General features: G+C 37.5%; 1 protein-coding gene across 1 annotated transcript in view; it reads left to right on the forward strand.

Annotated features, from left to right (window-relative positions):
- AGTPBP1 (ATP/GTP binding protein 1) overlaps window positions 1-17,576 on the forward strand; it is a 217,377-nt gene that overhangs the window by 125,086 nt on the left and 74,715 nt on the right. Inside the window, 4 exon segments of the mRNA XM_011968515.1 lie at window positions 1,682-2,394; window positions 14,253-14,336; window positions 16,227-16,313; window positions 16,398-16,546. Of these exon segments, the coding sequence (XP_011823905.1) occupies window positions 1,682-2,394; window positions 14,253-14,336; window positions 16,227-16,313; window positions 16,398-16,546 (1,033 nt within the window).

Genomic DNA, 17,576 nt, shown 5'->3' on the forward strand with positions numbered 1-17,576 from the left:
AGTGTTTGCTTCCTAGTAGTCAAAGAAATGCAAAGTAAAATAGCAGCAAGATAATATTTCTTATCTACCACGTTAGAAAATGTTTTTTTAAAAACTATAGTATCGAATGTTGGCAAAGAAGACAGCAGTTGAAAGAGATACTCTTATGTATAGTTACCGGGAATATACATTAATACAAGTGCTTTTGGAGAGTTTAGTGTTCTGGTCAGTTTGCATTATTAAAATTGATTATAATATCTGATTCTGCACTTCTATTTCAGTGCTTGGGAAATCATTATAAGTAAAGCAAAAACTCTTTGCAAAAAGATTTTTATTGCAGTATAATAGCCAAATTTTGGAAATGACTTAAATATACACCTTATTTATCTGTTTAAATCATCGAAAAAATAATGATCTGGCCCAAAGTGTTGGCTGCTGCCATTCAGAATGTCCACTGTGTACAAAAATATCTTTCAAAAATATCTCATGTCATGGCATTCTTCCCTGTCATGGCTTCCAATCTCATTCAGAGTAAAAACCCAAATTCTTATAGTCTGTAAGGCTCTCCAGCACTTGGCATTCATCGTGTCCATTCTTTCCCAGCCACCCCATCCTTGCTGTTCTTTGAACACCTCAGGCATTCGTCCACTCTGGAAGCTATGTGCTGTAGTCCTCTCTGCCTGGAATGGCCCCTTGTGTGGTACCCTCACCTTCTTAAAGTCTTTGCTTCTATTTCATCTGCTCGTGAGACTCCCTAACCAATGACATTTAGAGTTGCCACTTACCTCTGCTCTCTTGGTACTCCCAATCCACATTACGTCCTGCCTGTCCTGCCCTCCTTTTTTTTTTTTTTTTTAAGACAGAATCTCACTTTGTCACTCAGGCTAGAGTGCAGTGACATGATCTCGGCTCACTGCAACCTCCACCTCCTGGGTTCAAGCGATTCTCATGCCTCAGCCTCCTGAGTAGCTGGGATTACAGGTGTCCACCACCATGCTCGGCTAATTTTTGTGTTTTTAGTAGAGACGGGATTTTACCATGTTGGCCAGGCTGGTCTTGAACTCCCGATCTCAGGTGATCCGCCTGCCTCAGCCTCCCAAAGTGCTAGGCTTACAGGTGTGAGCCACCGGGCCCGGCCTTGCCCTCCCTCCCCCCTTTTTTTTTTTTTTTTCTGTAGCGCTTTACCCTTCTAACGTTCTATATATAAATATATATATTGTATTTATTACTTGTTGTATTGACAGTCCTCTCTTCTACCCCTATAAAGATGTAAGCTACAAAAGGGAAGAGTTGTTTTTTAAGTGTCTTAAGTGCTTGAAACAAGGCTTGGCACAAAATAGAGACTTCATGAATATTGCACAAAACAGACACTGTAATGTTATTGAATTAATGAATAACAATTTAGTTGTTGTCCCTAATAGGATTTTGGAGTCTTTATGTTTTTCTACTTAGAATTCTAAGATTTCCCACATTTCTGTGACATGTAGGCATTAGTTTTATAGTAGAAAAAGTAAAGTAGGTGTTATGAATTTGTTATGGTTAAAAATTTTGTCTTTTTAGTGAAATGAAAACAAACCCTGTTTTATCTACCTTTAAAATTTTCAAAAATGTCTGAAACAATATACAACATGAATGTATTAGTTTTGTTAATATGTTTTAATATTTATAGTTAAAAGATTAAACATATTTTTTATTTTCAAAGGACTATGATTTAATCTCCAAAGAACCAAAGCCTTTTGTATTTGAGGGAAAAGTACGTGGTCCTATTGTTGTTCCTACGGCAGGAGAGGAAACATCTGGGAATTCTGGCAATTTAAGAAAAGTTGTAATGAAGGAAAACATATCTTCTAAAGAAGATGAAGGTGAAAAGAAGTCTACCTTTATGGATCTAGCAAAAGAAGATACTAAAGATAATGATAGAACATTACAACAGCAGCCAGGTGATCAAAATAGAACTATTTCATCAGTCCATGGTTTAAACAATGATATTGTAAAGGCCTTGGACCGAATTACATTGCAGAATATTCCTTCTCAAACAGCCCCAGGTTTTACTACAGAAGTGAAGAAGGACTGCAGTCTTCCTCTTACTGTCCTTACATGTGCTAAAGCGTGTCCACACATGGCTACTTGTGGAAATGTTCTGTTTGAGGGAAGAACAGTTCAGCTAGGGAAGCTTTGCTGCACTGGAGTTGAAACTGAAGATGATGAAGATACCGAGTCAAATTCATCAGTAGAACAAGCATCGGTTGAAGTACCTGATGGACCAACACTTCATGACCCAGACCTCTATATTGAGATTGTGAAAAATACAAAATCTGTCCCGGAATATTCAGAGGTGGCTTATCCCGATTATTTTGGTCACGTTCCGCCTCCATTCAAAGAGCCTATTTTAGAAAGGCCTTACGGTGTGCAGAGGTGAGTTGCATATTTTCCCCTCTTCTAAATAAGGCTATTGTCAAGATATGAGGCAGTCTTAAAAAAATTACTTCGGGCATTTAGGAAGATAATTACTGTGAGCTATAAGTTATTGTATTTTTAAATTCTGCTTTGGAAATTTTGCATTGTTTTGAAATTGTCCTTGTTGGTTTACTTTATTTCTTGAGCTTATTACTTATTCAGATGAAGCCAGAATGATAAACCTGACCATTGGATAGTTTAGAAATTTTCTGTTAATACTAAATCTCAAAATATAATAACAGATTATTTAATAATCTTTGAATAAATATTACCTTAGCAATATTTGTTAACTTAGTGATTTTTCATTTGAACTTGATTTAAGTATATGATTTAAAAATAGGCTATAAATCACAATAGGGTAACTGCAATCAACAGTAATTTATTGTGCATTTAAAAAATAAAAGAGTATAATTGGAAGAAAGGATAAATGCTTGAAGTGAGGGATACCCCTTTTACCCTGATGTGATTATTATGCATTGTATGCCTGTATCAAAATATCTCATTTACCCCATAAATATATGTATGTGTACCTACTATGTACTAACAAAAATTAAAAATTGAAAAAATAAAAATAGACTATAAATGAAGCAATATAGACAGTATTATTTTGTTGTAAAGTTTGAAATTTTAATTGGAAATATATAAGATAAAAATACGGGATTCATAAAAGCAGTAACTAAGGTTATTAAATATTACCGAGTAAGGTTAGATATTACAAATAATATTAAATATTGCCAACGAGTGAATATTTGTCTATAAAAATACCTTTTTTGTTGCATCGGGACTGGTTTTGGTGATTATGGTGAAGATTTTATGATAATGGCTTATATCAGTATCTGAAAAAAAATAGTATACCCTTGTAACAAGCGTAGTATGTAATGAACAAGGAAGAACTTGCTGTATTTGATTCTCTTTAGACTATAAGTTCCTTTGAGAAAATAACTATCTTATTTTTTTTTTTTACCTGTAGCATCTTATATAATTCATTATTTTTACTTGGCAACTTAGTGTATGTTTAGTGCCACTGGTTGGCCCCTTGATTCACAGGTGTGTCATCCCACACATCATAGCATCAAGAATGGGGGACTTACTTCCCTGGGAAATATGTATGGGAGTGGGTCTGTGCCAGGGCATCTACCATGTTACAGTTGGCACCATCCAGAGGCAGCTGGCCTCATGGAGTGCTACAGTGGCCTTCAAAAGGCCCATGCAAAGCTCTAACTCAGGAAATCCTCTGCATGGTTGGGTTGCCATCTTGCAGCATGCAGTACATACACTAAATTAGAAATGTTTGCATAGTTCCGTAGAAAGAATACACAAGCCTGGGAACCAGGAGGTGGGAACAGAAGTGGCCCTATTTAGTGTAGCATCCAGTATCCACCCAGGGACTTTTTGTTTTCTGTCCCTCCACCTCTGGGCTCTGCAGGGTTAGAAGTCCTTGCTCCCAAAGTGGGCTCAGTCTTACCACAGGGTACAATGTAACAAGATTTGGTTGCCAGTGGGGTACTCTGGACTCCTTGTGTCTAAGACCAGCAGGTGAGGGGAAAAACATACCATCTTGACACAAGTGATTGACCCAGATCAGCTAATGGAGATAGGGTTGTGTTTACACAGTGGCAATGGGTTGACTATGTGTGGAACACAGGCAATCCAGTGATTAGCCTGTTGCCTACTCCCTTCCTCAATTTTAACTGTGAATGGACACATTACAGCCACCTTGGAATGAGAATGATTCCCAGGGGGCCACACTGCTTAGGAATGAGAGTTTGGATTGCTTAATCAGATAAGTTATCAAGACCTGCAGAGGTGGTAGCTGAGGGTGAGAGGGATTTAAAGAAATCCTGGGGCCTGGGTGTGGTGGCTGACCCTTCTAATCCCAGCACTTTGGGAGGCCAAGGTGGGTGGATCACTTGAGGTCAGGAGTTTGAGACCAGTCTGGCCAATATGGTGAAACCCTGTCTCTACTAAAAACACATAAATTAGCCGGGTGTGGTGACACACACCTGTAGTCCAAACTATTCAGGAGGCTGAGGGAGGAGCATTGCTTGAACCCAAGAGGCAGAGGCCGCAGTGAGCTGTGATCGTGCCACTGTACTCCAGCCTGGGTGACAGAGCAAGACTCTGTCTCAATAAATAAATAAGTAAGTAAGGAAGTAAATCGATTGTGAGGGATAGAGATGAGGGGTTGTAACCCTGAGAACAATTACAGTGATTGAGGATGAACTCTGTCTCACTGGTTCTCTTCCAAGTTTCCCCTTAGGAGAGGCCCACAGGAGCATATCTCATTGTGCCTTGGCATCTGCTTTTTGAAGAATCTGAAGGACACACCTGGAGTGGGTCAGAGTCAGGCAGCAACTTGGTATTTCTTCTTTTCAGCATCATCTCTTAGGCTCTTTATCTCTCCAAAGTCGAAGATGTCATTTTGACTACAGAAGGCACTTCCTGAATCTTAAGTGCTCTTTAAGCCCTGAAAGCAAATTTTGTTATTAAATTGCCTCAAACTGAAAGTATTTTCTCTTACTAGCCTGTAATATTTGAGGTAAGGTTAGAAGGAAGAAGGATTTTAGAAAAGAGGCACAATTTTGTATAAGCCTCTGATTCTCAGCCTTAATTTTAACTACCAACGAACCCTCTTATTTCCTCTCCTGGACTTTATGTTGTGAAAGCTTTCATCGGTCAAGACACTTATTTAGATATTTTACCTGTTTATGTTAGCAAGGGACATATATCCCTGCCAAGCAGTGCTTCTGAGCAACATTCGATAACCAGTGCTGAACTCTGTTTACTTGATTGTATATATCAAAATGTAAAGAAACTTAATGTTTTAATTAAGTGTAGATGTATTGCAGGTAAATGCATGATGGCTTTGACTAGCTGTCATATCTCTGTGAATGTCTGCATGCAGATTGAGGACTACCACTCTCAGCTCTGGTGACCTCTCTCCTCTTTGAGCCGCTATTTCTGATACTGGGTTTTGTCCTTGCCAGGCTTGCTTGACCTTTCAGGTAATACTGTTCTATCCATGGTTCCAAGCTTCACTTCCTCTCTCTCCCTGACCGAGCCTATCCTGATGATGGAGGAATTTATACATATTGGGAGTTACTGTGACTCTTCTCCAACCTTCTGTGTCTTAATTTTTATGATTAGTTTTCTCACCTTGTTTCTGAAACATGGACCTCAGAATTGTCCTGCAAATGTACAGATTAGAGTCCAGCTTCTTCCATATATTAGGCCATCTGTAGGACTTTTTCCTGAAGTAACTGACATTCGTACTGCCTGTGTACAGTGTAAGATACTACTGAGTCCAAAACAAAGCTTTAAGATACATTTTTGATAGTGTGAGGTAAGTAGCATGATAAGAAATCAAAAGGTGGATGACAGTTGGTACAGGTACTTTAGACATAGATATGTTGGTGTGCAAGTTAAAGTGCAAAGGAGATGGAGCTCAAGGAAACAAACAAAAAAACCTGGAAATTTAAAACTCTGTTGTTGGCCGAACGCGGTGGCTCACGCTTGTAATCCCAGCACTTTGGGAGGCTGAGGCGGGTGGATCACGAGGTCAGGAGATTGAGACCATCCTGGCTAACACAGTAAAACCCTGTCTCTACTAAAAATACAGAAAATTAGCCGGGTGTGGTGGCATGTGCCTGTAGTCCCAGCTACTTGGGCACCTATAGTTCCAGCTACTCACTTGAACCCGGGAGGCAGAGGTTGCAGTGAGCCGAGATCGCGCCACTGCACTCCAGCTTGGGCAACAGAGCAAGACTCCGTCTCAAAACAAACAAACAAACAAACAAACAAAAAACACCAAACAAAATCAACTCCATTGTTACCTGTATTTGCTCCTAGAAAATTTGCAATGAGAAAAGCAGGACTGACTCCAAAACGCCTTTGAGAATCAAGTGATCCACGTCTCTCCAGAAGTTTCAAAGATTTCTTTCCCTATGGAGATGTTTTCCCCTTGATTTTCATGACCTTGATGGAGATGTGTTCTGATTTGTTGCTGCAGAAATAAGTCATAAATTCTGAAGCAATCTAAAACCTTTGTCTGCTAGTCTCATCATCATATCATTGTTTGGCGGTGACTCTTACCAAGTTTGACTGCTTTGTATACCCTGTGTTTCAAAGAACACCTTTCATCATATTTGTCCCTCCATTTTCATGCCATATTTGCCAGCATTTCTGTGGGTATTAAGATAGTTGACATGCAGCAGGAGTATAACCATATTTCACTACGAAGTTGTAGTCCTGAGAATGATTGCATTATTGGGGCTGAAGATTTCATATTTCAACAAAGCAATGTGATTCTATTTATGTTACTTAGATGTATAGGACTTCCCCAATAATGTTAATCACCTTAGCCATGACTACTACAAAAAGTAAAGTGTTTTTATTTAAAAATGATTACAGATTGTATAATAGACAACATTACTTTGGTATTTGAAAGTTATTGCCTTTCCCCTCCTAATTTTACATATTCTTTGCAAATACAGTCAACCCTTGAACAGTGCAGAGGTTGGGGCAGCAGCCGCTGTGCAGTCGAAAATTCAAGTATAACTTTTGATTCCCTCAAAACTTTACTACTAATAGCTTACTATTGGCCGGAAGCATTACCAGTAATGTAAACAGTGCACACTTACTTTGTATGTTACATGTATTATATACTGTGTTCTTACAATAAAGTAAGTTAAAGAAAATGTTATTAAGAAAATCATAAGGAACAGAAAATATGTTTACTAATCATTAAGTGGAGATGGATCACCACAGAGGTCTTCATCCTTGTCATCTTCCTGTTAAGTAACTGGCTGAGGAGCAGGAAGATGAGGATGGGTAGGTCTTACTGTCTCAGCAGGGGCAAAGGGGAAGGAAAATCCAGAAATAAGTGGACCTGTGCAGTTCAAACCAGCATTGTTCAGGGGTCAACTGAGTTTTTCAAGTGTTTATTTGTGAGTTATGGTGAGCAGTGCAGTGTGGATCTTAATAGGTGCATATTCCAAAGCCTTCACTCTCCCTTTTCACCTTTTTACCCATTATTTTTGAATAATGGGTAGGAAACTCTTCAAAATTATTTGTTCCTCCAAGTAACACTAATGTGAGACTGGAAGAACATATGTGTATAGTGGAAATGCTTGGATAATTGGGTTAGACTTGATGAGAGGGGTGAAACCGTATGCGTGGTGAGACATCTTGTCAGGGCAGGGCAGGATGCTCTCTGAAAAGCAAGTTTTAGACTTAACTCTCCCACTCTGTGTGTGTGCGCGCGCGCGCGCAAGTAACTTTATTTCTCTAGATACCAATTTTCTCAACTTTTTAAAAGCAAAGATTAGATCAGTGTTTGTCAGATTTGGATTGATGCTCTTTAGTAACCAATATTAACGCAACAGTGTGTCACATGTAGTACAGCTACGTATTGTTTCATAATTTTTTTGATTCACCTCTCTGTTTCTCTTTTGTAGGCTTGTGATCTTTAAAATGTGTTTCTTGTTGGTCATAGTAAAAAAAGTTTGGTGGTCATTCGCCTAGGTTAGGGTTGGCGTACTGTGGTCCGTGTGCCAAATCCATCCCAAATCTACCAGATCTGCCTGGTTATGTGCAGCCCATGAGCTAAAAGTGGTTTTCACATGTTTAAATGGTTAAAACAATTGAGAGGAAAATAAAGCTTTGTGGCACATGAAAATGATATGAAATTCATATTTGTGTCCACAAATAACATTTTGTTAGAATGCAGCCATGCCTTGTTTTTTAATGCATTATCTATGACTGTTTTTGTGCTACCATTGCAGAGTTGAATGGCTGTGACAGAGACCATGTGGCCTGCAAAGCCTATCCGGCTCTTTGTAGGAGAAGTGTGCTGACCCCTGTAGCCACTCTGAAGGCTTTATGGTTCTATATTTGTGATGAAATGTCAAATATAGTTTAGGTCAAAGGTATTTCCAAAGTACTCAGAAATGCTTATTTTAAAAAATATGTTGAGGATGGTAATTCTTGTTTGCTTATTTGTCTAGTCTTCTGCATCTTGTTTTTGAGCAAATGATGACATTTTGTGAATTATTTGCCAACTTATCACAGTCCCTTCCTGAATGCATTGTAAATGAATGATGTCAAAATTAATGAAGAATTACTGTTTTATCACTTTCAGAAAAAGGAAGCATTAGACTCCTTTAAATTATTTCAGTGAAAATATCCTGATTGTTATTTTGAATTTCTACTGTACAGTTTTCTTATGTGCAATCACTGTTTTAAAGAAAGTTCAGTATAAAAGGAATAAAACTTGGTTAAAAATCTCTTTACCTCCAAATGGAAGAGAAACAGTCCATTATAAGTAAGATTCATATCTCAATGTACGTAGCACACTAACATTTAAAAAATTGTATTGTGAACACATACTGATGATTACTTAAGCCTATATTTTTGGTTTAAGTTGGATTTAAAATTAAATTCATCTCTTATTTTAAAGTATGCTTAGCATTTTTTCCTGCTTTTATAGTCCGTAACATTAGAGAGTAAGAAGAAATCACTTTTTGTCCCATCCTGCAGAGATAACCATTATTAACATTTTGATTTATTTTCTTTCCATTGTTTTTTCATATATCATTGAGACAGGGTCTTGCTCTGTCGCCCAGGCTGGAGTGCAGTAGCACGATCTTGGCTCACTGCAACCTTTGCCTCCCAGTTCAAGTGATTCTCTTGCCTCAGCCTCCTGAGTAGCTGGGATTACAGGCGCGTGCCATCACGTCCAGCTAATTTTTTGTATTTTTAGTAGAGATGGGGTTTCACCGTGTTAGTCAGGATGGTCTCGATCTCCCACCCTTGTGATCCACCCACTTCGGCCTCCCATAGTGCTGGGATTACAGGTGTGAGCCACCTTGCCCGGCAAAAAAACCAAAAACAAAAAAAACCAAAACTGTATTTTAAAAAAAGTTTTATTATAAATTTATTATAATTTTATATAATATGTATTGCCTGTTTTAAAAAACATTCAAGGTATTAAAAATTTACGCTTATGAAAATAAAATGAAAAAGAAGGGAAAGGAAACAGTGACAAGCACAAAAGCATGATTAACTTCACTCCAAATGAGAGAAATGTAAATTAAGATGTACTGAGATATCATTTTCCACATATCAAATTGGCTAAAATCTAATTGAACATCACATTCTATTGATGAGGTTATGGAAAAACAGCCTCTCTCGTACATTAAGGGTGGGAATGTCAGTTGAGAATACCACTGGTAGAGGACGATCTGACAGATTCTATCAAGATTAACATGCATGTTTCCGTTGACATGTCAGTCCCACATCTGGGAATTTGTGAGATCTGTTTATCTCAAATCTCACATGCCTGTGTGCACACATAGTTTGTGTATGTGTGAAGTGGCATCCAAAGTTTTTCATTGCAGGATTGGTTTGAGATTGGATACAACTCAAGTGCCTATCTGTCAGGGACTAGTTAAATAAATTATGGTGTAACCTTTTTATGAATAATGTGCACTGGTTGAACAAAAAGCTGCCTGTACCCTGATAGAGCTGTAAGGTGTATTATGAAATGAAATAAACAAGGTGCTTGTTTTATGACACTTTAGATTTTGTATCAGAGAGAGGGAAAAGCAATCTACATTTATGTTTTCATCAAGTAAAATCTGGAAGAAAAGTAGTTCCCTGATTATGTGGATGGAAGATACGGGTTGTGTTAATAAGTGAGACTTGTCATTTTATGCTTTTATGTCATACTTGATTTTGTGTAATGCCAGCATATTACCTTTTCAGAAATTTTAAATTAAAAAGTAGATAAAGAATTGTGGCAAAGGCAAAATAAGGAAAACAAAACCGTAGATTTCTTATATGAAGTTCAGAATGGCTTGGAAAACACAGGTACTTCTGGAATTGAGGCAGTACTAGAAGGAGTATTGATGGGAGCAAAAACAGCAGATAGCTTTTATTAAAGGCATTTTGTGGGCCAGACACACAATTCAGTAACAAACATTTTATATGCAGTGTATATATGCATATAAAGTGTGCCATTTAATACTATAACAGCTCTATGAGGAAGGTGCTCTTATTTCTCTTATTTTACAGAAGAGTAGGTTGAAGCTCAAGGTTGTTGAGTTATGCTGCTGGTAAATGGCAGAGCCAAGAGCCAAACCCTGGTCTATATCATGAGCCTATCCTGTTGATCATATATATGTACTGATCACATATATATGTTATACTCTCTGTAAAGAAGATGCTCTTGAATCTTCTTTCTAGCAGATACAGATAATAATATGGAACCTCAGAGCATACTGTTATGTGATGAACATTTCCCATAATGTTCTTACAATAAATATAGCAATGAGATTTACTAAATTATTTCTTGTAGTGTTGCTCTGTGGTTGAAAACCTAACAACGTACAATTTTGCTGGTGGCCACGTATCACATATTTTTTTCAGTATGGACTGAATAGGCTGTATATTTTCCAGACAGTCCTGCATAAATTATTCCTTTCCGTGCCAAGTCTTTGGTAAGTGTTGAATGGCAGTAAGTTTGAGGTGATAGTCCCTGAGAGTACCTAGAATATTTGTTGTTTTGACTGGAAAACCATGTATTTCAATAGGAGGCTGGGGTAAAGGAAGAAAGAGTTGTCATTCTTTTATAAAAGTTGATCTGCTTAACAGAAATACATGTCTGAAAAGCTGTTTCCCCTCCTTTTTTTTTTTTTTTTTTGAGATGGAGTCTCTGTCTTCCAGGCTGAAGTGCAGTGGCACAGTCTCAGCTCGCTGCAACCTCTGCATTCCAGGTTCAAGCAATTCTCCTGCCTCAGCCTCCTGAGTAGCTGGGATTAGAGGTGCCCGCCACCACACACAGCTAATTTTTGTATTTTCAGTAGAGATGGGCTTTCACCACATTGGCCAGGCTGGTCTCAAACTCCTGACCTCGTGATCCTCCTGCCTTGGCCTCCCAGAGTGCTGAGATTACAGGCGTGAGCCACCATGCCCCGCCTTTCCTCTTTATTAAAGAGGGCTTAGGGCAGGGCAAAGATTTCCCTCAAGTATTTTAGATCTAGTCTAATATAAATGGGCAATTATATCCCCCAAAATACAGTGTTAGAGGTTTACAAACAGGTATCTAGGCTATTTTCAACTTGCACATGATTTGGCTTAACTTGCAGAGGGGCTTTTTTTTTTTTTTTACCCATTGCCAGCCTTTAAAATTTGGGAGATTTCCACATCTCCCAAACAAGTCCAAGTTTCTGGTGTTTCTTGAAGGTTGTCAACAACCTTCACCTCTGTTTCCTGCCTAGCAGCAGTCAGCTTGTTTTTAGACCGAGGCTGTGGTCCTTGGTTTTCCACAGTTCCTGCCCGTCAGCCTCACTCATTTCTCATACCTACTGGCCCCTGTAGGACCCAAGCTCTTTGACCCTGTTTTGCGTTATGGAACATCACTGTGGAACTGAGCTGTTAAAACTAGCCTTCTGATAATATTTTGCTAAAAAATAAAAAACCAAACCTTTGTGAATTAATTTTTACATATTTGTGGCATATGTCAACCTTATTTATTAATTAAATTATTCTGACAAATAGATGTATTTAGTCATTCACCCATTCTTGACCACTTAAATTTTCATGTGGTATATTTGAGTATGTGAAAGTGCCATATTGTTCACTGTTGACCGTCTGGTTAATGTAAATTCTGAATTTATTTATGTGTTACTGTAATTGAGAGCTTTTAAAAAAGCTTGTTTCTTTATAATTGGCATTTTAAAGTTATGACATTAAACTTACATCAAGAATGTGCAGCTTGATTTTTTGATACTACATCTTTTTTTCCTGATAGACTACTGTGTCGGTAATGAGTTATTTTTTATAGAATAAAATTAAAAGTAAATTATTCTTAACTGTTTAGTAGATTAAGATTAGTTTTAGCACTTTACCTTTTCTTTTTGTTTGTTTGTTTTTGTTTTTTAAGACGCAGTCTTGCTGTGTCACCAGGCTGGAGTGCAGTGGCTCCATCTCGGCTCACTGCAACCTCCACCTCCCAGGTTCAAATGATTTTCCTGCCTCAGCCTCCTGAGTAGCTGGGACTACAGGCATGTGCCACCACGCCCAGCTAATTTTTGTATTTTTAGTAGAGACAGGATTTCATCACGTTGGCCGGGATGGTCTCGATCTTTTGTCCTCGTGATCCGCCCGTCTCGGCCTCCCAAAGTGCTGGGATTACAGGCGTGAGCCACCGTGCCCAGCTGCATTGTACTTATTTTTTTAATATCCCTTTTTTTAATATGTTTAACTATCATACCTTCTGATATTTTCCTGGTAATTTTTAATTTTTCAATTAGCGTAGGTTCTTGGCTTATTTTAAATTTAAGGTTATACTGTAATATTGTTACATATATTTCTAAATTATATGAGAGTTAATATCCTTTAATCATGGAAAAGTATCTTTGCGCAGGAGACTAGTTTCAGATTTGCCTGAAGTTTAAGACTGTCAGTGTTTAATGGATTCTTGAGATTTTGTTATAAACTATTTTGGTACACTTTCTCACCCTGCTCTCAATAAATCTATAAGCCACAGTTCTAATCTGCATTACTTATCTTCAGTTGAAGCGAACAAACTCGAAATTTAAATCAGTGCATATAATCACCTTCCTCTTTTTTTTTTTTTTTTTTTTTTTTTTTTTTTTTGAGATGGAGTCTCGCTCTGTCGCCCAGGCTGGAATGCAGTGGCCGGCTCTCAGCTCACTGCAAGCTCCGCCTCCCGGGTTTACGCCATTCTCCTGCCTCAGCCTCCCGAGTAGCTGGGACTACAGGCGCCCGCCACCTCGCCCGGCTAGTTTTTTGTATTTTTTAGTAGAGACGGGGTTTCACCGGGTTAGCCAGGATGGTCTCGATCTGCTGACCTCGTGATCCGCCCGTCTCAGCCTCCCAAAGTGCTGGGATTACAGGCTTGAGCCACCGCGCCCGGCCACCTTCCTCTTTAAGAATAAGTTTTACATGAGAAGTAGCCATGTATTAACACTAGGGGGACTTTGTGGCCAGTCTACCCGGAGTTCCAGACAGTCTGGCTTTAGGAACCAAATCTGTTCTGTTTTGGCTATATTTTGGTGTCACCTGTTTTGTCACAGTTTGGTGATCATTGTCTTCGTTTGCTTAAATATTGATAGGGTAAAGATTGTGGGTTCTATGGGTGACACTGTCTACTAGGACGGTGGCAGGGATTGTAGGAATTTTCTAGTTAGTGAATGTTTATTTTGTTGGCGTGATTCAGGGAGACATCCAATCTAGAGAATTTTGCGTGCTCAGGGAATCATCATCTGCTCCCTCAGATGTTTCCCTTCCCTCTACCTTTCCTTTCCCACCACAAGAGGAGAGATTCTACAGAACATGCAGGCTGACTGCCAATTGCATTTTAGCTAAATTCCAGACAGGTGGGTTTTAAAAAAATTATTCTTATATAATCTCTGGCTTTTCAGATCTTTATACCTTCTAGTAATGCTGCTATTATGTATACAAAATTATTTGCCCAAGGGTTAGATACTGAAACCACACCATTTCTATGAGGAAAGGCATAAATAGACGTTCAAGGTTTTTTTTTTTTTTTTTAATGATTGGACTTGTGGCTGTATTCTATGTGGTTATTTTCTAGAACTCAGATTCTGATACTGATTTTTGTCTTGTTATGTATTGCTAATTTTTTTGTATGCAAAATATGTAGATAGAGGAATTTATCATTTTTATTTTAAGAATTTTTATCATACACTTTTTTCATTCAAAATTTATTTTGGAGAAAGTTGTACATTAGTGTATAATAATACATTTTGGTTAAACCTTTATGATTTCAGGACAAAAATTGCTCAAGATATTGAAAGGCTAATACATCAGAGTGATATCATAGATCGTGTGGTATATGACTTAGATAACCCAAAGTAAGTCTTGATTTTAATAAACTTTTATTAGTTTTAAGTTTTTCTATAAAATTTTAGTATTATTTCTAAAAGGTAAAAAAATATTCTGTGAAAAATGTTGGTAGTTTTTAAAATAATAAATAGTTAATTTATAACTAGTTGCGACTTAATTAGGTTTTCATCCTTTGTGATGTAATGGTAATGGTAAGTCATGTTTACCTACTTAACTCTATCACGAGATTTTGTTTGTTTTTTGGTAGATCTTTAATGGGCTTAAGGTAATGGTTACACAGTGATATTGTATTTTTAAAGAACTGAAATTACTTTCACTAGGAGAGTGGATATTTGACATGAAATGCTGGCTTGTCCTGCAATACTGAGCCTTCGTTTCATTGGGATAACAAGTTAACCATCCCTTTAGAAGGAGCATCTGCTTGATCCTTCTCCACAGTCCTCCCCATACCCTGTTGTCTCTCGCTGCTTATAATTGGCTCATTTAGGTTGCCTGCTCAATCTTTGGAATGCATTTTTTTGTGTGTGTGATCCTTGATGTGTTAGTCATTTACTATTTAAGATTGTCACTGATATCATCACATTTTAGGATTTAAATATAAGTAAATAAATGAAAATTACAAATACTGAGTTTGACTCTTATTTAGTCAGCTGCCTTCTCGTATGAGAAATTCAATTAGCCCTCAGTGGCTTTCTTCTCTCCCTCAACATACTAATATTTTTGGAAAATTTCACATCTTGCCAATCGTATTTGGAGGAAAAAAGCACTTTTTCTTTTTGAGATGGAGTCTCATTCACTCTGTCGCCCAGGCTGGAGTGCTGTGGTGCAGACTCAGCTCACTGCAATCTCTGCCTCTTAGGCTTAAGTGATCCTCCTGCTTCAGCCTCCCGAGTAGCTGGGACTACAGACAAGTGCCACCACACCTGGCTAATATTTTTGTATTTTTAGTAGAGACAGAGTTTTGCCATGTTGGCCAGGATGGTCTCAAACTCCTGACCTCAGGTGATCTGACCGCCTTGGCCTCCCAAAGTGCCAGGATTACAAGCATGAACCACCGTGCCTGGCTAAAACACTTTTTTTTTTTTTTTTTTTTTAAAGTTTTGTTAGCTAAAACTATAAGCTGTAGCAAAGCTAATGACTACATTTGAAATAATACTGTTATAGAAGAGAAGAAACATATACCTTATTTATTTAATTATTTCGACATTGAGAATTCTTTGTCAGATAAGACAGGCAGAGTGGTAGAAGCAGAAACTCAGGAACCCTGAGTGTGGCATACCTGTGCTATTGGACAGAATGATTGAGCATCTTAGAGTCCTAGTCTTCTCTTTTAGAGAGTAGGCTCCAGAAGAGCAAGAGTTTGCGTTCAGTCAGGGAACCACGCAGACATGTGTCTCAGACAGTGTCTGGCACCTAGTAGATACATGGTAAATGCTTATTTAATAATCAGTATGTAAAATGAGGATTAATACGTGTGCTTCTTCATGCTAATGAAATAACATAATAGGTAATTTAGCTCTTCGATTTGAAAATAATATTTTTACCTGAGAACCGTATGGTTTATGAGAATTATTGCTGCTCAGTACAGGTCACAGCGGTTTTAAAAATGTTCTTTTTTGTATAAAAATAAGTATTTTAGAAATGGCATGCATTCAGTGAGGCAAAAGTTCTTACTATATCAGTATAAACATAAGAACAAGTCTCTAATTATAAGTTTGTCCATAAATGTTATCCACATTTAATGTATTGATTGTGCTTGTTTTGTGCTTCAGCTTAAAAATAATGAGGAAGGTGATATGGCAGTAGTGATGTATTTTTAATTATAATTTTATTTAATTTTTGCTCATCTATTTAAATGCAATGTATTTTAATATATTTACTTTAAAAATTTTATTTAGTTACACCATTCCAGAAGAGGGAGATATTTTGAAATTTAACTCCAAATTTGAATCTGGGAATCTGCGCAAAGTAATTCAAATTAGAAAGTAAGTCACTTAAGATTTTCTCATTTTGTATGTGCACAGATATTTTCCTATTTTTCATCAGATTTCTTTGTCTTCTATTTTCAGAAATGAATATGATCTTATTCTGAACTCAGATATAAACAGCAATCATTATCATCAGTGGTTTTACTTTGAAGTCAGTGGAATGCGGCCAGGTGTTGCTTACAGGTTTAACATCATTAACTGTGAAAAGTCCAACAGTCAGTTTAATTATGGTAAGACAATTTTCCTTCCCAATTGAGATGGCATGCAGGCATCTTAACTGTGGAAAAGGGAAGTTTTTTTAACAAAATTATCAACTTTTAAAAAATGTTTCAGTGTCTTGTTTTCTCTAGTTCCCAAAATTCGGATATTATGCAACATTTGAAACAGGTCAAGCTTTTGTTGGTGAAAAAGAGTTACTCTTGTATAGGCAAGTCCTTTAAAGTGTAATGATTGATTTCATCCAAATTGAATGGAACTAAAGGTTTATTATGTATACTCCAATGGTGACATCTGATTGTGTAATTTTTCTTCTTTAGCCTGTTAATATGGTATATTATGTTGATTGATTTTTGAATGTTGAATGAGCCTTTTTTATTTGGAATAAACCCGACTTGGGATAAACAAATCCCAAGTAGGATTTATTTATTCCAAAAAAAAAAAAAATATATGGAATAAACCCTACTTGGTCATTGTGTATAAATTGCTAATATTTTGTTAATATTTTTTTCATTTCTACTAATGAGGGATATTGGTCTATAGTTGTCTTTCTTGTTTTTTTTTTTTTTTGTTTGGTTTGGTACTGTATCTGCTTTTGGTATCATGGTATTACCTCATGAAATGAGTTGGGAAGTGTTCCCTCCTCTTCTTTACTGGAAGCACTTGTGTAGCATTGGTGTTAATTCTTAAACTTTGGTGGAATTCTGCAATGAAACCATCTGAATCTGGAGAGTTCCTTTCTTGATAGTCTTTTAAACTAGAAATGTAACTTTTTTTTTTTTTTTTGAGATGGAGTCTTGTTCTATCACCCAAACTGGAGTGCAGTGGTGTGTCTGTGGCCAGCTGCAACCTCCACCTCTCAGGTTCACGTGATTCTCCTGCCTCAGACCCCCAAGTGGCTGGTACTATAAGTGCGTGCTACCACGCAGCTAATTTTTGTATTTTTAGTAGAGATGGGGTTTCACCATGTTGGCCAGGCTGGTCTCGAACTCCTGACCTCAAGTGATCTGCCTGCCTTGGCTTCCAAAGTGCTAGGATTACAGG

The sequence above is a fragment of the Mandrillus leucophaeus genome, unplaced genomic scaffold (assembly GCF_000951045.1).
Source record: "Mandrillus leucophaeus isolate KB7577 unplaced genomic scaffold, Mleu.le_1.0 Scaffold847, whole genome shotgun sequence".
NCBI classification, from domain to species: Eukaryota; Metazoa; Chordata; class Mammalia; order Primates; family Cercopithecidae; genus Mandrillus; species Mandrillus leucophaeus.